Source organism: Neophocaena asiaeorientalis, unplaced genomic scaffold (assembly GCF_003031525.2).
Source record: "Neophocaena asiaeorientalis asiaeorientalis breed wild unplaced genomic scaffold, Neophocaena_asiaeorientalis_V1.1 scaffold230, whole genome shotgun sequence".
Taxonomy (NCBI): domain Eukaryota; kingdom Metazoa; phylum Chordata; class Mammalia; order Artiodactyla; family Phocoenidae; genus Neophocaena; species Neophocaena asiaeorientalis.
Window position 1 is genome coordinate 4,264,998 of NW_020175186.1, and position 27,386 is coordinate 4,292,383.

At 35.7% G+C, this 27,386-nt stretch overlaps 1 protein-coding gene across 8 annotated transcripts in view; it reads left to right on the plus strand.

The window, feature by feature from the left end:
- GAS2 (growth arrest specific 2) overlaps positions 1 to 27,386 on the plus strand; it is a 155,029-nt gene that overhangs the window by 35,275 nt on the left and 92,368 nt on the right. For 6 of the 8 annotated variants that reach the window (XM_024764575.1, XM_024764582.1, XM_024764581.1 and 3 more), the window contains 2 exons: positions 7,973 to 8,137; positions 18,494 to 18,615. In XM_024764575.1, coding sequence (XP_024620343.1) covers positions 7,993 to 8,137; positions 18,494 to 18,615 — 267 coding nt within the window. In that variant the 5' untranslated portion in view covers positions 7,973 to 7,992. Of the gene's footprint in view, positions 1 to 29; positions 88 to 5,952; positions 5,972 to 7,972; positions 8,138 to 18,493; positions 18,616 to 27,386 lie in introns of those variants that run through there. The other 2 variants (XM_024764577.1, XM_024764580.1) reach the window with 2 other exon arrangements.

Genomic DNA, 27,386 nt, shown 5'->3' on the forward strand with positions numbered 1-27,386 from the left:
GGGGGCCGGCCCCGAGACGCTGCAGGAGCCGAGCCGGGAGCCCCGGTGCCCCTGAGAGCCGCCAGCAGCCCAGCTCCGGACGCGGGGGTGAGCAGGCGGGCGGGCCCCGCTCTCCGCCGCCGTTGCCGCGGCGTGAGCGCTCTGCAGCCCGGCTTGCGGAGCCCCGGCCTCTGCTGCACGGCTGGCGGCAGGGGAGGGGGGCCGTCGTTGCCAGTAACGTCGGGCACGCGGCTGGGAAGGGTGGAGAGCCTCGGACAGCCGGACGGGCTGTGGCGCTCGGTGTGTGGTCACTGCAGTGGGTGACTCTCTGACTCCCTGGAAGCGACCATGTGTTCCTCATCCCTATTGTGGAACAGTCCAAATGACCGCCGCAACGAAGAAACCCGCTGGGGCGGCTCAGCCAACCGGGGACAGGAGTGAGGATTTCTCATTAGCACAACGATTGTAAAGACACACATATGCATTTCGTGCAGAAGGGTCTCTGTCTGCATGCTCAGCGTTGTCCCTTATTGAGGAGAGGAAAGCGGAGAGGGGATGGTCTTAATGGATTGATCCTTATTGCTTTACTTGAGTCAAGGAGGCCGGGAGGGGGAGAAAGAGCACGACACGCGTGATTTGGGGTGATGCTGTCTTCCCCTGATGAGTTTGACAGAGTCGAGCTTTTGCTACGTGAATGAACAAACGTTAGGCTAGCCTATGAATCAACTCCCTTTGGGGCGATTTTTTTTGCCTGGTATTGTTCTTCTCATCCAAAGAGCAAGGTTTTGGAATCTGAAATTATTTGGGGAGCACAGGAGCCAACTTGGCTTTGGAGGCATTAACGATTCTGGCAAGATTAAATTCTATCAGCCTAATAAATTGCCATTAGCCTAGTCCAGACATCCGAAGTTTCTACTGTCATGAATAGAGGGGAAGCAAAAGCAGGGGTTAACAGATTCTGTTTTCTACCTTTCAGTACAATTGGGGTGTGTGGGGGGGGTGGGGGGGATTGTCCACTTTCCTCCAGTTAACCTTTTTGGAGATCAAAACCTTTCCTCTCTCCCACCTTCTTCATCTTCATCCTCTTACAGTGAAAAGTTTGCAAAACTTTACTGTCTCTCTTGTAAACTCCTCCCTCTCCCCAAGCACCCTCTCCTACAAAGCTAGATCAACTATGGGAGATCTTATGCCCAGGAAATAAGATCTGCATGTGCACAGGAACACCCATTAGGCCTCCTAGTGTTAAATAAAGGCTCAGACAGGTCGGAGGTGCCAGCCAGGCAGAGGAAATCCACCTTTTCTCCTCAACTATCCCCTGAGATTCATAGAGACAAGGCTGAGGAGGCCTCTGCTCACTGGTTTTCTTCCCCAACATCTTAGCAGTGTGGACGCTGATTAACTCCAGCTGGATCTGGTTTGCCCAGCCTGTCTTTGAAATTGATCAATGAGTTCCTTCTCGAGGAATGCTCCCCCCTAACTGTGGAGGAGGAGGTGGTGACTGTGGCAGTCCTCTCCAGCATGGGCATCTTGGTTCTCAGTGCCTAAGACAAGGTAAGGGACAGATATCTGAGGCGTGGGACAGGCAGCCTTTGCAATGCACCTTGCAGCTTTAGTACACAGCTCCCTGAGTGGGCTCTGAAAGGGAAAGGTAGCTTGTATTTCAGCCTGTGTGCTACTGAACTTGGGGCTTAGTTCTTCATTTTAGTGTTACACACCATACTTTTGTGATGTGGACTGTGCTTTGCTGGGAAATAAACTCACAAGGCAAAATTTATTTCATCTGGTGCAAAAGGTACTGTGATTGCCACTGAGTGTCCTAGTATCTTGGTAAGAAATTTTAGTTAAACTTGCAGGTGTGGAAGAATGTCAGGTCTTATATTAATCCTAAGTATGTTATGCATAATTTTAGAATTTTGCTTCAAGCCTGCAAGCCTGCTTTATATTTATAGCCTTCGGGAGCCTTTGGAAGGCCGAAGTTACCTTGGTTGAAACCAAATAATGAGGCTCTAACAGTTTGTTTGCAGAGGGAGTTGTTAAACCTGGAGCTGATATTAAGGTAATTTTGGTATCTTTGTGGTTTTGATATGGTGGCACAGAGATCCCGCTGTTTCTTTTAATTTCTCCTGGACGACTATCAAGATTTTCCACTCAGTGTTTTCTGACTAGAGAAAAGAATTGGAGTAAAGGTAGAAAATCTCTCTTGGCAAAGAGAGTAAGATGCTTGTGTGATTTTTCTGTCCTAAATGTTTTCAGAGTCAAAGCAACTGAGTTTTTGCTAATGCTCTCCCCTTACATCAGAGTACATATATATTCAACAGAATGTAGAACTCTGCTAGCTCTCAACTACACTATAGTTACGTAGAACAGAAATCTTTTTATTGCAAACAACACACACATGGACACACACACAACAACATCTTCTTATGAATTAAGATTTACTTAATCAACTTAGGTTAAATTTTGATGTAAGTCCTCAAACATCCTAATCGATGAATGACTTTCAGGTGATTTTCTATTCAAATTAAGTTTGAAATTAATCTGGTAGGGGTCCAGAAACCTGAGCTAAATTGTTTGGAAGAATACTTTAGTATAATTAAAAAAAAAAAACTTAAAAATCTCTAATGCCAAGAAAATATAAGAAATTAGTTCCCACTCAGTCTTAATATTTTGGTCATGATTTGAGAAGGAATTATTATTGTAGGTATACCATCATTTGGTTCAAGACAAATCATCATGGGGCTGCAAGATAAGAAAAAGATTCCTGGAAGAGAGTTAGCATTCCTTGAGTTTGGGCACCAAAAGGGCTGAGTAGGGTACTTTTAATGACTAACTAGACTTGTTACTTTGGCCAAAATGCCTTAGGCTTCCAGTCCCTTATTAATAACCAGAAATTTGGCTGGTAAATCTTCTAAGGTCCATTTGAGTTTAAAGATTTTATTATATAATTAGAAAAACTAGTAACGAGTGTCATTTTGCCTTTACATTTGGCGCTTTTTAATTTCAGACAAGCTGCTCCCCTTAGCCAGAAGCGGAGGTCCATTTACAAGATCTAGAATTACCTTTCTGATTACATTTTGGACTTTCATTTTCTGTTCAGATTCTTAGGTTAAGATTTTACATTCATGACATTGGTTGAGAATATATAGCTTTGTAGATATATTATTGGCCAGCCAAAGTGAATCACATAGGCGTAAAGGACTCAGAATGGTGAAAGAGCCATCTAGAGCTATCCTTGGTTGTTAATTCTTTGAGTCTAGTTTGAAAGATAGCATTTTCTCCTTCCAGATTATGGAAGGGTGTTTGGCTTAAGGTGTTTTTATTTTTTTTTAATTGTAAAAGACAGTGTTATTGGCCTATAAACTTTGTTTTCTTAGTTTCACACCCATAGCACACAAAACTGACTAGACAGAGGGGAGGTCAATGCTCTAAATCAGAACAAAGGTGGCCTTTAGTGAAGGGACCCTTGACTGTGGGTTCATTAGCACTCTGTTTTAAATGGCCACCGTTTAGGTGACTTTGTGGGGGGGAAGGGTGTGGTGACATCCTTTCACATTTATTTTGAGAGGCCTGGCATTCCCCTTTCTTAATAGCTTATGAGTCTTTGATGTCAAAATGAAGTATAGTATGTTACCAAAATTTGTTTTTAAAAACATGTAAACTACCCATCTTGGAGTTCAGCATTTCACTCATCATCCTGGGAGTTTCATCCCTCTCAATATGAAGAAAACTTGGGATTTTCCATTATTTATGGTTTTATTTCATCAATTCTTTATCTGTTTTCATTTCTCCCCCTGGCCTTTGCCATTTCTTAGTTATCTAGAGTTCTACAAAATATTCCTATTTTTGTTACAGAATTTCTTTTCTTTTTAAAATAAGTCAGTGGAAGCTTTATTTTTGCATATTTCCTATGGTGATGATTTCAATTTAGCTAGTGTTTGTTGAATATAAAATATATGCCAAATACTGACACGAATATTTCATCTTCACACGTATATGTGAGGTGTTAACCTCCATTATACATACTGGAGAACTCAAGTACAAAGAGAAAAAGTCATATAACTAGGATAGAACAGCTACTAAATGGCCAGGTAGTAGAGCCAGTATTTGACCCCAGGACTCCTGATTCCAGCTCTAATATTCTATTAATCACACTTCTTAGCAGAATTTCATATCAGACAGTAGTGATATAATGTTTATCATTTTATTCTTATATTTCTGTCTTTCCAATTTATTTTCCATGCAATATTGCGATACTTTTTTTATAATATGGCAACAAAGACTAGAGATAAACCAGAAACCATCTTGGTCATAATCGAAGCACACCTCTAGGTGGTGAAAAAGAATACTTTTTCCTCAGAGTCAAAACTATGTCTTCAACTGGGATTCTGGAACAACAGACTAAACAGAATCTTTAAAACATGTGATATTGTACTTATGGAGTCATTAATTTTTTCTTCTTCCCCTGGGCTGGTTCAAGTCTCATCATATTCATAATGGTTATTCCAGAATCACTTCTATGGAAAGAAAGAAAAAAATACACGCACACACATTCTTTGAAGAATTCTGTATTAAGTTTCTGCATGTTTTTCCCTTTAAGTTTTATTTTTCTGAATTCCAAATCCTGAGGGTTGAGTTATCCATTTTTAGATAGACCCATAAAGCTTGGAGAAGCCATAGTCTGAAGAAGGCATATAAGCATTTGAATCCTTACTCCTTTTTTTCAAAGCGATTGGCTTTGCTTAGTAATTACTGAAGTTACTTATCAAGCTTTTTAAATATTTAGGTTGTATGAATTTTAATAGTAACATCTTTCAGTATTTAGATATGTTATACAAAAAAAGAAGTTTCTCTTTCTCCAAAACCTATTTTTTTTCTTCAAGTCAGTGTATCATTTCATTTCCTGTCTTAAAAGCTACCCCTTGGTATCTCTGGTGGTTTTCGAAAATGTTTGAATGAATTCAAAAGATCAAAAATGACCTTTGTCTTGTAATTTGTTCTTTGTGATCTAATTCAACTCATTCAGATGGATTAAACATTTGTTGAAAATTATAAAAGGTTTATAATCCTGTAGTGATCTTTTTATCTGGGTAATATAAATTTATTTGACCTTTGTTCACTGCAATTTAATCATTTCATTTGGAAACTGCTTCAACATGGGGTAATTCACACTCCAAATTTTGATCCGGCTAGCTGGGTCCATTTTCATCTTTTCTATTCATATCTCAGCTATATTTAAATCCAAGACCACCATGTAATGACTTTCAGCTAAACCATAGAGTCATGCCAAGTTTGATGGTGATTTAAAATGTGAAAAAAGGATCAGAAGAATTTGGATCAAAATCCTAATTTTTTTCAAAAGGGATTTAAACAGAAGAGTCCCTATCTATGACAGTGACTTAGGTGTCTACATATTTGGCATGTGTTTCATTGTTTAACTTCTATCAGATGCTAATTACCCACTAAGCCTTCTTTCTCCTACCTTTGCCTCCTGGGAAAACATAACTCTGTTCTTTCTTTTTTTTCACTTTACATATAATTTTGATTATATACAAAGCAGAGTAACAAACATTGCTTAGTTATTCTTATTGTTTTAACTTAATGATCATCTGTAAATATTAGAAGATAGTTTAAATTACATTTCTGGCAAAATACAGGACAGACTACATGAGAAATAAATGTGCCACTGTCAAGGAAAATAAAAACTTCACTGTTTAGAAGCATTGAGGGGACAGATTGTGTCCCTCTGGCTCACTGAAACTGTTACATGCCATTAGACTTACTGTAAACTATCCCTTGATGAATTCTTTGCTGGACAATGAGCTTACGAATCTGAGGTGTCTTCTTGCTTTTACAAAGCAAAATAGGACTCTGATGCTTAAATGGAAGTTGCAGAGAACATAATAGGATGTAGGTAAAGTTACTGAACTACCACATCTCACTTTCAGGAAAGTAGCGGGAGATATTGTGTCTTGAGAAGAAAGGCATTTTAGAGGTAACCCTTTTAAGATTTCAATTAGTTATTTAAATGTATGAATCATGTGCTTAAATGTATTATTACTTAAATGTTTGTTTCTGAGGCTAGCTAGCCTGTAGGAATCCTAACCAACTACTGGGAAATGTTTTGTTTTCCTGGGGTTAGACCTATTTTTTAAAGAACTGGGGCAAAAAATGTTTTAGCCTTCTGGTTTAGTCACAGGGTTTGGAGAATCTTTAGGACTTTATATGAATAATGTCATGATTAACTGCAAAAGAAAATAGACAGTTGTGATCTTCTGGTCCCTGTAATGACAACTTAGTAGCATATGACAAGGTATATTAAAATGTTTCACATTTTCACTAGTTATTACTTTAGATGACTAGATATACAGAGATTTATGGAAGGTGTTTTCAAAGAAAACTTACAGTAATTTTTTTCTGCAAAAATTACTTCAAAGCATAATTTCTCTGGAAATTAAATTGTCTGTGCTTTTAAATTATATATTTATGACACTTTTTAAGTGTTTAACCATGCTCCCAGCAGTCTTTTCTAATGCTACAGCAAAATGTTTGTGAGACTGTCGCATTTTACAGTTTTCTGAACACCAATGTCTTATTTTGTTTAAAAGCTGTCTTTAAAAGACAAAAATTAACCTAGGCTAAGAGAATTAGAGTTTGAGATTAATTGGAAAAGAATGCTATGTAACGTTTCAAATGATAAAACTGACAAGGGTATATACAACTTATACAGGTGAACTTAAAATACCATTAGTAATAAATATAGCTGAAAACCCCATTATATCATAAAAATCTTACTTTTTGTCATTTGTAAACATTTTCATTTTCATTTCATTCAGTCATAATGCATTTGGTTATTTTATAGTCACTATTTGCATACAGAATGGAGTTCTACACATAAACTTATGAGTTTATTACCTTCCTGCTCCAATATTACATCTGTAGTCTCAGGTCCTATAAATAATGCATACAATAGTACTACATTTAAGGCCAAGTATATATTCATACATCTTTTCTGCAACCCACATAGAAGACTGTGTTACTCATAGGTTAGTGAAATCATCCCTTACTGTGTAGATATAAGATATGTAATGTAATTACTTCTTTGCTAAACATGAATACAAACAAACCCTAGTATGCAAAACATACAAAGTGAGAAGGTACAAAGTATGACAAAAGAAAACCTGTGACAATATTTATTAGAATTACGGTGTAATTCCTGGGTTATAACGTGGGTTCCTGATGACACTATTTTGTAAAATGTGTCATTCTGAAAGCAGTAATGGTCTTAGAATAAAGACCCAAGTTCAAGCCTGACTCTGCCGTGATCTAGCTATATGATCTTGGTTGAGTCACCATTCCTCTTTGGTTTTGTTTTCATTAATTGTAAAATAAGAGAAGTGTAGTAGGGACTCTAAAAGGATGCACTCCCCCATGTCCCACCCAATTCTCTAAAGTATAAGTGCATGATTACTTGGCCATCTGCAAAGAACCAAGGGCTGTGCTTAATCTCATAGGTAATAGTTTTAAGAGTAGTGGTCATATGTTTATAAGAAATTTTGCAAATACTGTCATTGCTAGTATTCAGTCCTAAAATTCTGTGGAAATCGATGGCTTCAAAAATTAACCCAAACAATGGGAGTTTACAATTTGGATACCAAAATTTTAATCAACCGCTTTTTATTGTTTTTGAATAAGTAGAATTTCTTTCCTTAGAAACTGTCGTTTTTCCAAATATGATGTTTTACACAAGCAGAGAGCTTACTGTTTGATTTTTCTGTTTGACCTTTGACACCTGCTGCTTCCTACCAAGTAGTTGGTCAAAAGTGACAGGGCCAGTACAAGTAAAGCAAACAGTGTTTCATGGGGGTTTAATAATTAATAACCTGACTTGTCATCCAAACTTCCACAGATCCTGTTCCTTACTGTGTCATTGGCGGTGAGATTTTAACAAGAGAAGTCTGTATAAAAAGCAATTGCTCTTTTGTTTCCAAAACAGGTATTACAAGTGGATAAATAATGTGCACTGCTCTGAGCCCAAAGGTACGCAGTGGACCTGGCCTCTCTGATATGCATCAGTATAGCCAGTGGCTGGCCAGCAGACATGAAGCTAATTTGCTACCGATGAAAGAAGATCTGGCCTTGTGGTTAACCAATCTGTTAGGTAAGGTTATAAGATCTCATTTTGTCATCAAAGATAACAGGTTTATTCTCCCTGCTCATGTAGTGTCCTTCTCCTAAGCATATGACACCACTTTAGAGAGAAAGACTTTCATTATTTGCATTTTGCATCTGGGAGACCTGAAGCGTATAGAGAATTTAAATGAATTTCCCAGTGTCTCTCACATTAACTGTGCTTCGTAATTCCAATATCATGCATTGTAACTGTGTGGTCAAATTGCTTATTTCATCTACACCCTTGCTGATCTGATTTATTTTTACTTTTCTTTCATGCCACTGACCAGTTTGGCCTATTCTTTTGACACTGTACACGGGCCACAGTCTGTGAGATCTGGCTTCTAAAGCTAGATTTCGTTGCCCTACTTTTATAGCACACCTTCTAAAACTGCTGAATACCCGGACTCTGGAACAATAACATCTCTCCTTTGTCCAAATGAGCTGACTGGAGTCATCCAACCTTGAACTCAAATTTTTCTTTTCATTACACTTTTGTTTTTAAGTATTCTTCCAAAAGGACGATCTTAGAGGAAAATGCTACCTCATGCTAAGGCTGCCTCTTTTTTTGTTTCTGTTGTGCTGGCATATTCAGTGTATACAATTTCAGCCATATGCAAAGTGGAATCATACGTTCAAAGGATCATCATATAAAGCAATGCTTTTTCACTAGTAATTTTTCACAGAGAACAAAATTGTTTTAAGACCTGAAAAAAGGATCCTTATAGAGTCTATAAGATTTGAATATTGAGTAAACATAGAATTTGCATGGTGCTTTATCATTTACAGAAAGGATTTCACCAATATTATTTTATTATTGAAAGGATTCCTTCAAGGTAAGTGTTGTTACCATCACTTTCTAGCTGCTGAAACTGAAGAGTTCAGTGAAGAGCATAGTGCATCTGTAATTTTAGCAAGGTTTGACAAGGTTTTAGCACATTTGAGCAAGATTTTTCTTTTTGCTCACCATGGCTCTGGATTTTTACATTGCTTTTGCATTTTTTAAGCCTTTATCCTAGAGTTAGATCTTTCCTTTTTCCTTACTGTGTGCACATGCTTTTGACAATTCTATGTAGTCTAACCAGGGCTACCGCATATGGAAATGCAGGTGGTGCCCTTTGCAAGGGAGCCCAGTTAAAGGGTAAGAGAAGAAATGCAGAAGGCATCCTTCACATCCATCACTCCCCAGAAAGACCCTTCACTGTGCTATGGAGTGATATCCACCAGAAGGAAGGGCTACCTTTCATTTATACAAGGGAAGAGCATTTTTATTTATCTCCATTATATAGAGGATGTCAATTTAGCCTAAACAGATGGGTTTCCTCCCTCTTTTGTGTGTTCACTAATTATTGTTATATTAGTATTTTATTAACTTTGAGCTGTTTTCAGATATGGGCTGTCACAGCATGGCAGTATAGAAGTTAAGGCACAGACTTGGAATGAACTGCCTGTGTTTGAACACCAGATGTGCCACTTAACTGGCAATATGATCTTGGGCAAGTTATTTAATCTCTCTGTTCTTTAGTTTCCTCATCTATGAAGTGGTAATGACAGTAGGGTTGCTGTGAGATTAAATAATTAAAATATGTATACTACTTAGTGCCTGAAATATCATAACTCTATATGTGGTGGTGTTATTCCATTCATATAGTTCAGTGATATGATTAATTTGATTTGGTGGGTAAGTTCATTCATTTATTCAACAAATATTTGAGTGTACATCAGCATAATAATTATTTGAATAAAATGGACTCTGGAATCAGAATGCTTGAATTCAAATCTCAGTTCCATCACTTACTAGCTCTGTGATACCGGGCAATTTTCTGAATGCACTGTGCCTGGGTTTCGTCATCTGTGAAATACATATAATACTAGTACCAACCTCATGGGATGTTGGAGCATCAAGTAAGATCATCAGCTTTAGAACAAGGTCTGGCACATAGTAATCAACTAGCTATAGTAAATATACTAGCTATTGTGTTTACTGTGTCTCAGCACAGTCTGCTAAGTGCTAGAGGGTAGAAGGGTGACTAAGAATAGACAGAGTGCCTGTTCTTATAGAGCTTGGAGTAGATTGAACAAGAAATTAGTATAAATAAGTGACTGAATAAATAATTCATTAATTGGACTTGGTATAAACACTAAAAGATATAGGTTGCAATAAAAATGTAAAAACAAGGAGGTGGGAATGGGGCAAATGATCAGAGGGCTTGGGGAAATCATTTTTAAGGAGTCTTATATTTAAAACTGAGATCTGAAGAATAATTAATAGCTAGCCAGACAAAGTGTGGGGAAAAAAGCCTGTGTGGAAAGAATGGCATGTGCGGGATAGGAAGGAGTTTGGCGCCTTAGAAGAACTGAACAAAGGCTAGTGTCAACAGTGTGGATCAAGAGGGGGAGACTTTCATGAGATTTGTTGGGGCTAGAGCGTACACTGCTTTGAATACCGTGTTGAGGAGCTTATAATTTATTGCATGCTCAACGAGGAGTCCCTGAGATGTTCCAGGCAGGGGGAAATCATGATTATGAGTATAGCCTGATTACACAGGTGTGTTCCAAGGTCCCATGACTTGTCATCAAAAGCATTTTATTTGGTGAATGTGATCATTTACAAAGTAGCTTGAGCAGTGTGAGAAGCCCCAAGACAGCCTCAAAGAATAGAGAGTCAGTGTATGTGTAATGGAAATATCCTTGGACTAAAAGTCAGGAGACCTGGCTCCTAACTGGTGTCAGGAGACCTGGCTTCTGATTCTGGCTCTCTCACTTGGTAAACTTGCCCAAAGTCACTCAGCTATCTTTTCTGGGCTCAGTGTCCTCAACCATAAAATGAAGGGGTTGGAGTAGATGATCTCTAATGTCCATTCCAGTTCCAAAAGTCTAAGTTTCCAAGAAATCCATCTCTTGAGACCCAGTTTGAAATCATCAATATGTATAAACAAGGAGAAAACAGTTTACGTAAATGAATAATCTTTCTTTTAAAGAATAAAAAGGCTAATGTTCTTAATGCCAGTTATTGGTAACACAGAAGCAACTGATGGCTTGTGAAATTTTCTCAGAAAAGAAATCTTAAAAGAATCTTAAAATATAGTAAAGTGCCACTTTCTGTTAACTTGAATTCATAAAAGTAGGTAGATGATAGATTTCAAGTAAATATCCTCATGGTAACTTGGAAAGTAGACCAATAGCTTGAGGTTATTTAAAGTGGTAAAACATTCAGAGGTAAGACAATATGTTATGTACTAGAATGGTGATAATAAGGAAGAGAGAAAAAATGTATGGCTATGTGACAAGATACTTTTACTACACATAATAGATACATTTAGTATTCACGTATTTTAGAAACGGAGTCATTAAAGTAAATTTTAAAATTCTTACTGGTCATTTTGTTGCCTCAGAAATATTTGCAAATTTATATTATACAGCTCTAATTCAATTCTCCATTTTTATCTACTTGAAGGTTAGAGATATCTTGAAGGTAGTTTCAAAGTTGATCTGGTCTCTAGATAAAGTATCTGAATTTTTTGGTGAGGTGGAAATTCACATACTAAATTAAAGCTTCTAACTAGACTTTGCCATTGTAGTGTGGACCTTACTTGTGGAAAGATTTCCTATTTCCTTCTAGCAATACTTGACTAAAATGTAACTTTTTTCCCTTTCAAAAAAAGTAGTAATGATATTCTAAATTCAGATATTTCTGATCCTACATATAAAATGTCAATTGAAAGGTGGAATTTTTTTAAAGAACGCTCACTTTGCATTCAGGTTTTTTGGTGGATAAAAATTATTTGATAGAGAAGAAAATTATTTCATTGGTTCATAGACCAATATTCACATTCTTGCCAAATATGAAGGCATAATACTGTAATTTTCAAGTACTACATACTTACTTAATCGGTAACAATAATAGCGCTTTAGATTCCTCAGCATAAAATTAAAGCAGCAATAGCAAATTTGCAATAGCAAATTTTTAGACTAACTAAAATTTATATATTAGAATATAAAAAACTATTTTATAAGTTAACCAGTTGAGTTAAATAAATTGTCATGATGGTTGGGATTTGTTTATGTGGTAGCATACCAGTCTGATTCATGAGAAAATCATCCTGTGATATTTACTGACTACTTACATATCTTTGTAGTCCAAGTATGTTTTCTATTGATAATACTTGACACTATGGAGTTTTATGACCAACACTCAGAAAAGACAGCAAAAGAAACCTGAATCAAGAGAATCTTGCCTCTAAAACATTTCTCTGGCCATTGTCCCCTGCTACACATTAAATATACACATTTAATTTTTATTTTAGGCTTTCTGTTTTGTTATTTTTGTTCATGAACTAGCTATTGCTCATTTGTTAATTAACTATGTCCTTAGGACATATTTGAACATCAAATGATTATACAAATAAGTCTTGGAGAAAAACTTGTTACTTTGAATAAACAGCATGTAATTAAACTAACAGTCCCAGATTATAGCAACTACCCATCATTCAGATAGATGAGGTGCATTCTACAGATTTCATGATTGTTGAAAGACTATTGAAGACTGTTGTTGGTTTAATTTTGAAATTAATACACTAACATAGATGTTCTGAGATTATTTATTTTGTTTCTTTAATCATTTGAAAATGACCTTTATCTTCAATTAGTATTTGTTTAATAACACTACATGAATCACATGGGAGTATAATTTTGAGAAAAGATTGTAGTTTGTTAAGCATCACAGAAATTGATATTGCTCTTAAGGATTTTAGATCGTTAAGATGTAGGCATATGTGTTTGGATTATGCAGGGAATTTGAATAAATCAAAAAATGTATTACAAATCAAGTTAAGCTAAATTGATTTTACTCATATTTAGAAATGCATTATGACAGTTGATGTTATGATGATTGTCCCTTTCTCTGACTTTCCTACATAAAGGAAAATTCAGTTGTTATATGCGTAGTATGATCAATAGGTAATGTTTTCCTTATTTCAGTTATTTCTGAAAAAACCTATTTTTAGCATTAGAAAGTTAAGCACCTATTTACTGGAGTTGCTGCTGTCTAATGAGTTTGGCACAGCTCTCTTTTCTTTTTTCTTAAAGTCCTTTTACTGGATACTCGTCCTGCAGACTTCTCATATTCTTGATGTAGTCAATAAAAATTTCTTAGGAAAGGTGGTGTCTTCTGCTAGTTCAAAAGTTTAAAGAATCAAGTCTATGTTCACAAATTGACACCTTTCAGAGCAGTTACACCCTAATGTTTTTTACCCAACTTTTCCAACAGAACCGACTTTGTCTTTTGTTGATACAAATACAGGGTAGACTCTGAATCAGTGTGGAGCAGGTGCTGATCTAGGGTTTCTGGATATAATCAATCATTTCCTATCTCACAACATTTATATTTCAGTCTTAAAACACTGACTAATTTGAGTTAAGATAGCAGATGAGTTGCTTCGAGTTCTCTAATTGGAGAAATAGACTGTGATTGAGAGGTACAGTGGAGATTGGAGTAGAGTTTGATCATATGTAGATCACCCTTATAGATAAAATATACTAGTTTTCTTATGCAATGAATCAGGCTACATAACAGAGCATGCCTGAATGCTATTCTCGGTCATTCTCCAATCATTAGCAAGGTGGCTTGCTCTTCATTTCTCAGCACCACTGTCTTCAGCCCTACACTGTTTTGTTTTTTTCTGAAGGAGTTTCTAGAGAGAAAAAATCTGTAGATTTTCTAAAAAGAAAAAGACAACTGCATTCGAGAGAATGCACTGTTATAGAAAATAGTCATTTGTGTATCCAGCAAATATTGATTTAACTAACTAAGAGTGGTGGCTAAAAACATAGACTCTAAACCTAGACTTCTTGGGTTAAAGAGTCAGATTCACTGTGTGAGCTTAAGCAAGTTATTTAACCTAAATACATCAATTTCATCATCTGTAAAATGGATATAATAGAAGCACTCACTTCGCAGTTTTGTAAAAATATTAAAAACATGAATACATGTAAAGTGCTTGGCATATAGTAAGAACTCAAATGTTAAATATCATTATTAGATATTATATATTATTAGGAAACTGAGTGTAGTGCTGCTAACTTACTAGGAGGAAAACATTCTTTCCTAGCAAAATAGAAGATAAAAGGGATAATCTTTATGGAAATTATGGCAAGCCTACATTTCTGGGAGGAATACACTTGTATGTACAAGTATGTGTGTTGATTTTAGTTACCTGACAAAATATTTCAGGTACACGATTATTTCATATCATTGTGTCCTCATATTTTAAGAGGAAATGACTAACCACAATATTTAACCAAACCACCTGATCTCTGTCTACTGGCAAATCATGACTGAATTGATGATGTGAAGATCTAAGTTCACAATTATGAACCCAGTAAGTAAAGATATTCTTTCTAGACTTGGCTATTTTGGGTTGACCTTCAAGTCAATAATAAAGACAACCCAGTATGTGTCGGCATTCCAAGGTGATTTAATTGTGTCTGTTCATTGCCCCTTCTTTCACTAAATATACCAAAAACGTGGAAAGATGGGATTGGGGAAGAAATGATTCTATGCTACTAGAATCCTACTGTTTCTAGCATTTATAGTCTAATGTCTCAAACCAGCTACACAATTTATATTAAAGAAGATCTGGTTCTGTCTGACAGAGATTGAACTGTGTATAGCTTTTCCTTGAGAAACTGTAATTAGTAATTCATAGCCTATTCTGATGGATTCGTCATGATTAAATTCAGCCAACTTTATATTCAGTTTTTTATATACTTTTGGTAATATTAATAGAATAAAGAGTATGATAATATATCACCCCATATAAGGATTATAACTGATTTCTTAAAATTATACAGTACATTTAAAATGTATATTTTAAGATTCTTAATCATTGGATGGAAAATGTTACATATGAAGGTTTAAAAAAAATTCTCTGTCTTGCATTTTTCCTTCATTTGAGTCAGTACATTTCAACCATAAAGTATGTAATAGTGTCTGCTTTAGCCAAAAAAAAAAAAAAAAAAAATCCTACCTTTTGGAGCTATAAAATATACAGAATTGAAAGCTGAGACCTAATATATTTTTCATTAGGTACAGATGTTCAATGTTAAATTCCTCAAGTATTCATGAAAAGGAGGATAACAAAAAATTGTTCAGGTATAATGCAGAAAAAGTAAAAATCATTCCTTTTGGTAAATTGCTAATGACTTTTTAATGAAAGCCATTTTTCTTTTTATAATTTACAAGTTCTTGTAAATTTATTGTAATCATCTCATCACTTGACATTATGAAGAGAATCTTTAAATTTTCAAGTAGCTTAATGAAATAATACCTAAAGACCTCTTCCAAATGTAGAAAATCTTATAAGTAATTTATAAAGGAATCATTCAACAGTTTAGGTAAAGTTTACCTTCCTTACCTTGAAATGTAATTGATAATTTAAAAAATATTTCTAATATTTATTTTTATGCTTGTTTGTAAATAACTTTCTTATTATCATTAGAAAATGCAAGCCAATATGGTGAATGCATAATACAAATTCTGTTGTGCTGGCTTTTTTGTATCTTGAGACTATTACTTTCATTCCTTAATTGAGTTGAGCTGCATACAATTTTGAAATACTAATAGCTCTGTATAGGCTACCTCTGTGGTGAGTACTTAGAGCTACTGATGTTTTGCCACCTGCAGAAGTCATTATCCTAACTGAGGGCTAAAATGTGAACTATCCAGTAGGGAAAAAAAGAACATAAAAAAAGTAATTCTTTTTCCTCCTTCACCTGCCCTTCCCCCCAAACTGTAAAAAAATCATTTCAAACAGATGTTTCTTAAAAACCAAATATATTAGAGTTTAACTTTAAGCCAGTAGTATATCTGTTGTTCCAGTTGGTTTACATTTATCTTAAGTGTTCATGGAATTGAGCTGCATGCATTTTTCTTAAGATAAAAGGTAATCCTATGACTCTCAGTATAAAACTTTAAAATACCTCCTTTTTTTCTTTTTGCTTTAACAACTACTTTTCACGGAAATAATACCGAACATTTTCTCAAAGTTTTCCAAGAGTTTGTTTCTTCATTTGTCAATTCACGTACTCACTGAACATGTTTTACTAGGTACCTTCTATGTAAGTAACATTATGCTTACCTCTGTAGTAACACACACACAAAACAATATACCTCAAGAGGTTTCTAATGTACTGGTGATGACAGGAACTTTGTACAAAGCATGTTATTAGCCACAGAAGAAGTTTGATGAGTGCCAGAGTGAGTGATACTCCTGAGTATGACCATATAAGAAGGAGATTGATGTACACTGGGAGAATCTCTTTCTGGTTTTCTGATTAAAGGGAAAGTAGAATGTGGCCAGGCAGATAGAAGATAGGGGGCTGTTATAGGAAGGGGCCATGCCTGGACCAAGGCATGGGAGTGGAAACGGGAAGATCTGCCCATGGAACTAGGAAGGCAGGGTGCAGACCAAGGAGCAGGGTGTAAGCAAGGTAGAATAGAAAGGTGGATTAGTGGCATATGAGAGGACTTTGGATATTGGGTTAAAGCGGGTTTGTTTCATCTTTTATGTAGAGGAGAAGATTAGGGACTATGCAGTAAAGATGAAGATTGGCTCAGTGAGGGTGGTGTTTAGCAATATTAATTTTAGCAGTGCTTATGGTATGTTCTGGAGGCAGACGTTGAGGATACGAGGACTAACCATTGTTCTTGCTGCTAGAGTTTAGGTATCAGACCATGAATTTTTTTTTTTTTTTTTTTTTTTTTTTTTTTTTTTGCGGTGCGCGGGCCTCTCACTGTTGTGGCCTCTCCCGTTGCGGAGCACAGGCTCCGGACGTGCAGGCTCAGCGGCCATGGCTCATGGGCCCAGCCGCTCCGCGGCATGTGGGATCTTCCCGGACCAGGGCACGAACCCGTGTCCCCTGCATCGGCAGGCGGACTCTCAACCACTGTGCCACCAGGGAAGCCCCCATGAATTTTTTAAATTAAGATTATGGTTCTAGAAACAGAAGGAAGCATGAATCTACAGGACTTGTGACTAATAAGTTATAGGAAATTAAGACAGGGAAATAAAATATTCTGAAACAGAGAATTACAACACCAGGAAAAGGAGAGAGCTTAGGGAAAGGAGTTTTGAGGAACATACAAAAAAGAAATTAATGATTTTATAGAGCCTCGTGGGGTGGGGAATGGAGCCATAGGGAGTGATAGTTAAAGGGTACAGTTTCTTTGGGGAGTGATAAAAATGTACTAACATTGACTGTGGTGGTAATTGCACAACTCTGTGAATATACTAAAAGTCATTGAATTATGCACTTGAAAGAGGTGAATTGTAAGGGGTGTGAATTATATCCCAATAAAGCTGTTACAAAGTAAAAGAAAAAAAAGAAGAAAGAAAATATACTTTGGGAGCATATAAGAAAGAAGAAAAATAACTTTTAACCAATAAAATGGCAGGGATGGACAACTGTGAATCATGTTCATAAGAGCAGTAATTGAAGCTGTGAGTGGTTGTGAGGAGACAAAAAAAAAAAGGAGAGAGATCTGAACCTAATGATTCCACAGTTCAAGCACTGCATCAGGAAGGGGAGGAGTGGTTAGAGGGGCAGCGTTTTCTTATAGAGAGTTTCTTACTTGCATTAATTTTACCTGTATTATCTTCATCAGGAAAACAAACTCAATGGAATTTAGAGATGTGTTTTTTTTGTTTTTAAATTTTATTTATTTATTTTTGGCTGTGTTGGGTCTTCCCTTCTGTGCGAGGGCTTTCTTTAGTTGAGGCGAGCGGGGGCCACTCTTCATCGCGGTGCGCGGGCCTCTCACTGTCGCAGCCTTTCTCGTCGCGGAGCACAGGCTCCAGACGCGCAGGCTCAGTAGTTGTGGCTCACGGGCCTAGTTGCTCCGCGGCGTGCGGGATCTTCCCAGACCAGGACTCGAACCCGTGTCCCCTGCATTGGCAGGCAGATTCTCAACCACTGCGCCACCAGGGGAGCCCATAGAGATGTGGTTTTATGCATTGGCCACACTCTTAAAATTGCCAGTGGTGGTTGATTTTTGATATACTATGGCTCTATTTTATATTAAAGGGGAGCTATGGAGTTCTTGTGATGAAAGACGTATACACAACACAAAATACCAGTTTTGCTTTAGGCTCTTGCCTTACAGGCCAAAGTAACTGAAAAATGTAAAGTTCCAAAGAAACCATTCTTTCCAGTGATTTCCTATCTCAGATATGTAACTCAGCTAGAATTGGAATTTTGGTGATAAAAACTGCATATGTTGACATGAATGTCACATTTGGGTTCGGGAATGATTGTGTTTTTATAATGCTTCTTTTTGTTATTTCAGGGAAGGAGATTACGGCAGAAACTTTTATGGAGAAATTGGATAATGGTGCCTTGCTCTGTCAACTTGTAGAAACTGTGCAGGAGAAATTCAAAGAGAGCATGGATGCTAACAAGCCCGCCAAGGTAAAAGATCCCAAGGCAAAATCAGTCACTGTCAGATGGTGGATTACATTTGTAGTAGCTTATGAATTGAGTTTGAGGATTTTGTTGTGAATGGATGCATTAAGTACTCTATTAACAATGAAACACAGAGGGTGCTTTTTAATTAGGTAACGTGTTGTTTGCACTCTAATTACATAATCCTTTCAGTAAGTCTAATTAAATAGAAGGTTATGGAAGTTGATGGTATTAATACAAAACAAATGCTGTATATAAACTGGTTGGATCTGATATATTGATTAAAATTTTAACAGAGAAATAACTTATGTCATCACGCAACGAACAAAATCTGGCCAAGAAAGATTTACTTACTAGGTCTTTGTTTCCAGATAGATTAAGACTGAATACTGGAACAAAATATCTGGAGTGTGTAATATTTTGCTCTTTTTAAGTAAGTAGTATTAAGTATTAAGTACTTAAGTACTAAGTAACTTTGAACAAATTATTTTCTTTCTGACTGCTCATATTTCCTTTCTGCACATTGTTCTAATATTTTTCCTGGTTATTATAAACACATAATAAAAGTGTGGTGTTTGATATTTTTTGAAAGGAACAAGGTAGATGGCACTTTTCTTAATTTTATTTTTTTTTACTTTCCTTAATTTTAGACAGAAGAAAAAGAGGTAAGAAAAAATGAGGTTAAAATATTGTTGAAGACAGCTTAAAAGTAAAAGGAAAAGCTGTTAAGCTTTCTGCAACTCTGGCAAAAAAGTAAAACTTATTATTTATGTCAAATTTCTTTATGATTACTGAACTAAAATCTAAACAAAAGATAAAGCTCCCTGAAACAATGGGTTTCTTTTTATAGCGCTGTAGTTTGGGGATAATATTTTATATTGCTCTGTAAAGTATTACATAACATACAAAGCCTCTTCATTTTTTTTTCCATCTTAAAAGCAGGGCAGGAATAATGACGCAGACATAGAGAATGGACTTGAGGACACGGGGAGGGGGAAGGGTAAACTGGGACAAAGTGAGAGAGTGGCATGGACATATATACGCTACCAAATGTAAAATAGATAGCCAGTGGGAAGCAGCCGCATAGCACAGGGAGATCAGCTCGGTGCTTTGTGACCACCTAAAGGGGTGGGATAGGGAGGGTGGAAGGGAGACACAAGAGGGAGGGGATATGGGGATATATGTATGCATATAGCTGATTCACTTTGTTATAAAGCAGAAACTAACACACCATTGTAAAGCAATTATACTCCAATAGAGATGTTTAAAAAATTTTTTTTAATTTAAAAAATAAAAGAAGCTCTGTGAAAATGTTAATTAACTCATTGGCTCCCAAACCTTGCTGTGCAGAGGAAGCACCTGAAGATCTTTAAAAACTATGAGGCCTGGCTCCTTTACCTGAACATTCTGATTTAATCCCCATGGAGAAGGACCTGGGGATTGGGATGTCTAAAAAGCTCTGCAGGTGAATCTGATGTGCAGCAAAGTTTGGGAACCATTGAGTTCTTTTTTTTTTTTCCTGCATTTAGATGCAGACTAAATGATTTATGAACGATCACGCAGCTAGTAAGTGACAGAGCAAGAACTTGACGTAGACGTCCTCTTTCCAAGTCTAATGCTCTCTCACTTTGGTTCACTATGCGTAGCTTAGACACGAAGAGATCACTTATGAAAATGCAGACAATGTTAGGACTGTTAGGAAACTGATTTTTCTTCTGCTGTGTCCTCCATTGTAATGTAACTGGCTTTTACTTCAGTTCACTAATGAGAAAACATAATGCATAGTAGGAGGACAATTTGCATAGAAAATTCACTCTAAAATAATTAACAGAGGGGAAAAAAAGGGTTGTGCCCAGATTTTTGAAAGCATTATCTTAATAATGCTTGTATAGGTCCTGCAACCTCTGTTTGTATTATTTATTGTTGAGGAAAGAGAGCTCATTGCCTCCATATTAAGATCTTGAATCCTTCCTAGTAACAAAGAATAAACAACTCTACTAAGGCACAGTTTTCTGATTTTGTTTATTTTGTCAACTTTTGCTTTTTAAAACAGAAGTTAAGATCCCTGAAGAGAATTATAAGACTGTCAAGTGTAAGACAGCCCACAAAGCACTAGTCTATTGCATAAAGGCTTTGATGTTGAACACATTTTGCTTGGGTTCTAGTTTTATTATCTATTGAGTGGATGTGTCTGGGCCTTAGTTTTCTTATCTTTAAAATAGGATTAATAATTATGCATCTATGCCTGCCAAAGAGCATTACACAAAAAAGACTATTAGTAAATATTACCTCTCATGCATTTGAGTTAAGAGATCCTGATGAGAATTTTAGATTAACTAGAGGAAACTAGAAGAAAAAAATAAGTACCTTGTAAAAGTTTATAGTTAATGTGATAGCTACTATATGCAAATATATGTATTGATACCTTTGCCCCAAACCTCCATAGTAATATGTAATATTGAGGATAGGTATGAGTCAGGAGTTTGCTAGCTGTTTCCTTTGAAACATTTATTTCAAATTATATTAGTTTTATAATAAAACTGTAAAACATAAAAAGAAACAAAAGAAATTTTCCTTTCATTTATTGACCCTAAGCCATTTGTTTAATGGAATAAAAAACTCAAGTAATATTTTGACTGTGATAAATGTTTTAGTATAAAAATTCAACCATCATTATTAAACAAGTGTAGGTTTTAAAAAACCCACTATGACCTAACTTTCAATGCTCGAAAAATCAAATTTACTCTGAGTTAGAAGTTGACACAATTACTCTTGACTAAATTGCCTTCTGTGTCCTTGGCAAAATTCATATATTTCACAACTTACTTCCAGTGCAGCTTAAATCAAAATAGCATGTGCTTAACTTTATGAAAAATGCAAAGACAGCTAGTTTTTCTTTTTGCATTTTATGAGAAATTTTTCAAAACATGAAAAGCCAAATGGCTAATACCTTCATGGCCATTATTGTTCATAAATATAATTTTCTCAAGAGTCATGGTCTTCAGTCCACCTTTGTCTATAAACAGAAATAGCTGTTATATGATATTCGACAATATTTTGTTATTATTAAATCTAAATTTAAGCCAGAATAGATTTTCTAAGACCCACGTAGTTGAGTTTACATTGACTGTTTCCTTTAGGAAAAAAAGGAGACTTTCAAATTGGAGGTTACAATATTAAGATCACAGTATTGTTTGCTTATGTGTGTGTTTTCCACCTGGGCGTTTTGAAATTTAGGGACAATAGTGGTGAAGATAGATGAGTTGGCCAATTACTTTGCTGAATTAGTGAAACTGTTATGTTTAGAAAGATGTTAAAACAATATTACTTAAAAAAAAAATCAACGGCAAACTTGATCTCATCTAAAGTCACGTTATAGGAAGTCCTTTGTAATTCTTTTCCAGCTGCTTAAATCTCATATTCTTGTTCTCATAGCAATATTTTTACTTTTCCTGATTGATAGTTAATTTGGGGATTTTACAGCTGTGTAAATACTTTAGAGCGAGTAAGTTATGTCTGGTATGTGTGAAGTATGTCTGTGTTAAGAGTGATTTAAACACTATTAATATTTGCAAGTAAATTTAATAAATATGTTAGACAGTTTACATATTTAATATTTTATTTATAAATGCATGACTCATAGCCTATTCTGACTTGATAAAATACCCTGAATGAAAATAAATTATATCCTATGATTCTTTCTTTCCAAGCATCAATGGATCAATTTTAAAAATAGCCTCTCTATGTTTTTAGCTTTAAGTAGTTAATCTTAGCCTGTGCACTTTCTCATTTTGCATGGAAGCAATGCAGAGATTTCACAGAGTTACGCCATAGTTGGGTTACAAGTATTTGAGACCAGGGTACAGCAATTTAATGTGTAGTTTGATTTTGATTACTTTATATGTACCATAATACAATCAATTTATTATAAATATAAATGTTAATATTCCCAGAGCTGAGGAACTTTAAAGGCAAAAATCTAAACTATTAATCTTTCCAATATCCTATTGGGATGAGAAAACCAAAACAAGTGATAAGTTCAAGGTTAGGTTTTATGCCTTTTGACCCTTAGTTACTTGGCGTCTCCAATCAAGACAAAATAATTGTTACATTGTTGTATGAACTTTCATATCCTGGTCTAGAGAGTTCACTTGCTATTGTATAATTACTCTGTTCTTTTTCCCAATCATGACTTGCTGATTTGTGTACACGATTTTCTGAACCACTGGGGCATCAACATGGTGCAAAATACTCAAAGGATTCAACCTCTTTTTTTCTCCTAACATTCCTGTTTGTCTCATTTATCTTAAGAGTCTCTGCCCCAGACATCAGAGTTTCCCTGGGTTCAGAGTTTCCTTTGACTTCAAAGAGCTCTGGGTGGTTAGATCAGGTTTGAAGTACATGAAGGGAAAAGAAAAAAAAAAAAAGGAAGTTCTGTTACTTAGTAGAATGCTACATTATGCTCTAAGGAAGGAACTGAACATTCACCATCTAAATGTAGAATCCAGCCCTTGTTTGTGGGAAAGAACATCCTAGTCAGATAGAAGGCCCATAGTATGTTTGCCCATCAAGAAAACCTAGTTCTCTGAGCTGTGAGATAGCAATACCTCAGGATGTTGTGCCATCCAGGAATTAAATAAGACATAAAGATCAGAGTTTTTCCCCTCAAAAATCAATAGCACATTTTGTTGAGAGAACATCTTACCAAGATTAAATTCAGAGAAATCCAGAAATTTGTGTGTACTGCTGGTGTTCCTGACAGAACAAGTATGGTAGAAGTGGTAAAAGGTTTTTCTTCAAAAGAAAATCTCAGCTGTGATTAATCTACAGGTGTTTGTATCTAGCTGTGCAACTAAAATAATCATATATTCCTTAAGAAATCCATGATTTTGAAATGCAAATGTATTGCCAAGATTAAACCAACAGAGTGAATCATGATGAGAGGGAGGGAATATGGGTGGAATGATATGGAAATAAATGATTTTTTTGATGGGTTATTTCTCGGCCTGGGATTGAGGAGAGATGAAAAAAATAGGAAAGTTAGTGATAAAGTCCAATTCCTAGGAATTAAAAGAAATAAATATAAATATCTTCAAGTTTTAAATATATTAAAATAAATTATTCCCCATTATAAAATTAAATTCTCTTGTCCCGACTTCTCTAGCTCAGAGACAATGAAATGTCTTGGTTAATGTTTTTATCATTGGCAGTTTCTTTTGTTTTATACCATATTACAGGGATATACCCAAATGGGGCTTAAACGCTATAGCAGTAAATGTTATAGAATAATAACATTTATAGAATAACATACATAAAATGTAGAATGATATAAAAAGCTTCTTGACTTTTTTTTCACCCTTTGTCAGCTAGTCATAGGGGACTTGATATGGACTCTATGTGCAGGCTGAGAAAAAAAAGTAGTGTGAAAAGTGAGCAGGATAGGAAGTGAATGCTGTGCTTGTGGAATTTACCTGGATCTTCAGGACTGATTGAACTAATTCCATATGTTACACTTCTACTCCATGATAGAGTGTCGCTGGGCACAACTAAAAATACGGTCAAGTTAATTATCTGGAGCTAAGTTCATTGTAAACTGTTCAAGTTTCATGGTCATTAGTATCCCGAGACAGGGATTCAACCTCCATCAAACAACCATAGCAAGCTAGGAACACTTACAAGATATCCTTTACATAAAAGGCAGTGTTCCTACATGGCCTCCACTACAGGCCCCAGAAACTTTACTTAGTTGACAAAGCCCCCTTCCTGGATTCTCATAGAGTTTATCTTATACCCACTAGAATGCGTGTATTTTATGAACTCATCTAGTTTGCCTACTATTCCTGTTCTTCAATATCAAATCAGCAAAATATCATGATATAGTAGAAGAGTTTGGTATTTTGTGGGTTGTTGAAATCCCCATAGTCCCTGTAGGCTATGTCACAGAGCTGGAGCTTGAGATGCAGGATAGTAAGTGTTCTGTTATTTTTGTCAAGTGTATGTAAACTGCTTCTGGATTTTTCTATTTATTAGGATTAAGAAAATTGCATCTTCCATATCAGTAGATGCATGCCAAGTACCAGGATATTTGTTCATATACTTCAATGAAAAGACCACATCTGGAACAACTATGATTGAAACTGTTACTTCATTATAATTTCCCCACTGTTCTTTGCATCCCACCTGTCTTATATATGGCCTTGAATCGAATGGAGATATGGAAATTACTTTCTTTGCAATGTTCGAGTCATTGATAGTAGTGTGAATCTCTGATTTTTTAAAAATTGTGATATTTTATTTGGTCCTTCTGTCAAATATGAATTTATTCCCTGTATCAGGTAATAAAAATTCTGACAGTTGCTGAGAATATCCATGCCAAATACACATTCTGGAAGGCACAATAGTCATAGTGTAATGTGGACTTAGGTCATATATCCATCTATCACCTGATCCCCACAAGGCATTTCCCTTTCCCTAATGCATAGTAAACAGTTGAGGTCTCTTTTATAAGAAGGAAGCTTTACAATAAAGACTTGAGATCAGCACTCCTTTCATTCACTGGGCTCAGGGTCTACAAATTGGCTCTCATCTGTCAGAACACCTGTACCCTATTGTTATATTTAGTTGTTTTCTTGTCTTATTCTTTCTTTATTCCTTTACTAGACTCTAAGATCCTCGAGGACATGGTTTGTGTTCTATTCACATATAAGTCCATCATAATAGCTGGCATATAGGTGCTCAGTGGACATGTTTTGGATGAATAAATAAATGAATGAGTGAATAAATGGACCAATGCAGACATTTACTTGTAGATCCAGATGTTGTTATGAAACGATTTATAATCCTGAAGACTTTTATTCTTATCGACTTGAAAATTCCTCCCTCTGCTGGTTTTGCTTAGCTCAGAAGTCTTTGATGTGCAAAATCATATGGAACAATGTTGACTTTTTAAGTAATGGAGAAAACAGATTAGAGAATTTTAGAGTGGTGCAGGGGAAGAACAAGGATCTGAGGACATTAAAAGTACTGACAAGAGACTGGCTGAAGCAATAGAACGTGGAGGTCTAAACTAGTTAGTAAATGAATGCTGGAGGAGGTCGGTCATTTAGGTAATTGTAGATGTTATTAGATAGTCACATGATACATTTATTACTTGAGTTCAGAGCATTATCTAAAGGTTAAAAAAATGATGATAGAAATGATCATATTAATATCCAAATGTTTTATTTAGTTTCGGGATTACTTTTCAAGGCCTGTTTGTAACGTTTGCCACAGTTCCTGTAAAATAAGGATGAGATGAGTGATAACCAGTAGTTTTATGGATTTGCTCACCATTGAGAATTAGGAAGAAGAATAATTGTAGGGCCTTTCATGGAATAGATTCTCAAGAGATAGCTCTGACCTGAAATGAGGTATTGTTACAGCAATTAAGGGTTGTGTTTTTCAATTACTGAAGGAGCCGTAAAGATGGAATCACCATGTTTCTTTCTTTTCTTTTTCTACATCTTTTTCCCAGTAACTGCCTCTTTTGCCCAATAAAATAGTTGGTGAGTGAAATGAGAATAGAAGAACTATTGTTTCTTCTCAGCCCCTAATTAGTCATCTACCAAAACATTATTTAACGACCAAGGTAAAAGTACAGTTTCTGTAAAACTGCAGGAGGGAATCAGAAAATTCCAGCGTTTAGGAACGTGAGCAATAAATACTGCTATTAGCTTTCAAAAAAACGTGTTATTTTATTCACCAGTGGATAGCTCAAAAAGAAAATTTTAAAAGTCATTAAAGGGTAACAAGTTCATCATTTTATCAATCTTTAAGAATGTAGAATATTATGAACTACAAATATTTCATAATAATTGAGTCCTACTTGTACATGTCATTTTGACATTTGTTAGATGATGGATGAGTATATGCTAGGAGCAGGAGGTGATGTTATTTTCTCTGTATATTCATGTGCCTACCTGTTGGTGGTGAGAATGGGTGTGACAAAGACACAGTCTACTTAAGGAGTTTACTCTCTATCAGGGAGAATATATGTAGGTGGTAGTACATAGATGTTCAGATCAAGCATACAAAATGATTTGGAAGAAAGGAATTTTAAGCAGTCACAGATTAAAAAAGAGAAAGGCAATATTTTATTATGTGGCTAAATTTAGAATAGAACTTAAAACATGTAGTAATATATACTGAAAAGTTTTCATACACATCGTTTTAAAAACATTATTTTGAGTATGTCTCATCTAATTCCTAGATCAAAAGGTATACAAATTAAAAATAATAATACCTGCTTTGTAAAATAATGGCTGTACACACACTAGAATGCCCAGTGTGCACTTATATGGGCCTATTGCACTGGTTTTCAAGTGGATTTCAGTACATTCATTTGACCATGTCTAGTACCCATACATTATTACGTTGTTTAATCTTACTTTTTATTACTACAAAGTCAGAATCTAAATTATTCTCATTTGATTGTTCTCAATGAATCATAGAAGAATTGTCAATCTTCCTCTTATTGTATAATTCTTTTGGTAGGTGGTGAAGAAAGCCAGTGTCTAGAAAGGCAGGCTGAGGTTCTTTGGGAAAATTACTAAAAACAGTGTAAAGTTTGTTCAATTATCTGTAGATGGAATTAGAAGTTCAACTACATTTTGGCTTTACATACTTATAATTATTTGGACAAGTGTATAGATCCTTGTATAGCCAAATGGAAAATAACCATGTGCAAAGCATAGAATTAACCTTTGTGACAAGCACTCATGTTTGAGTCAGGTTTTTAC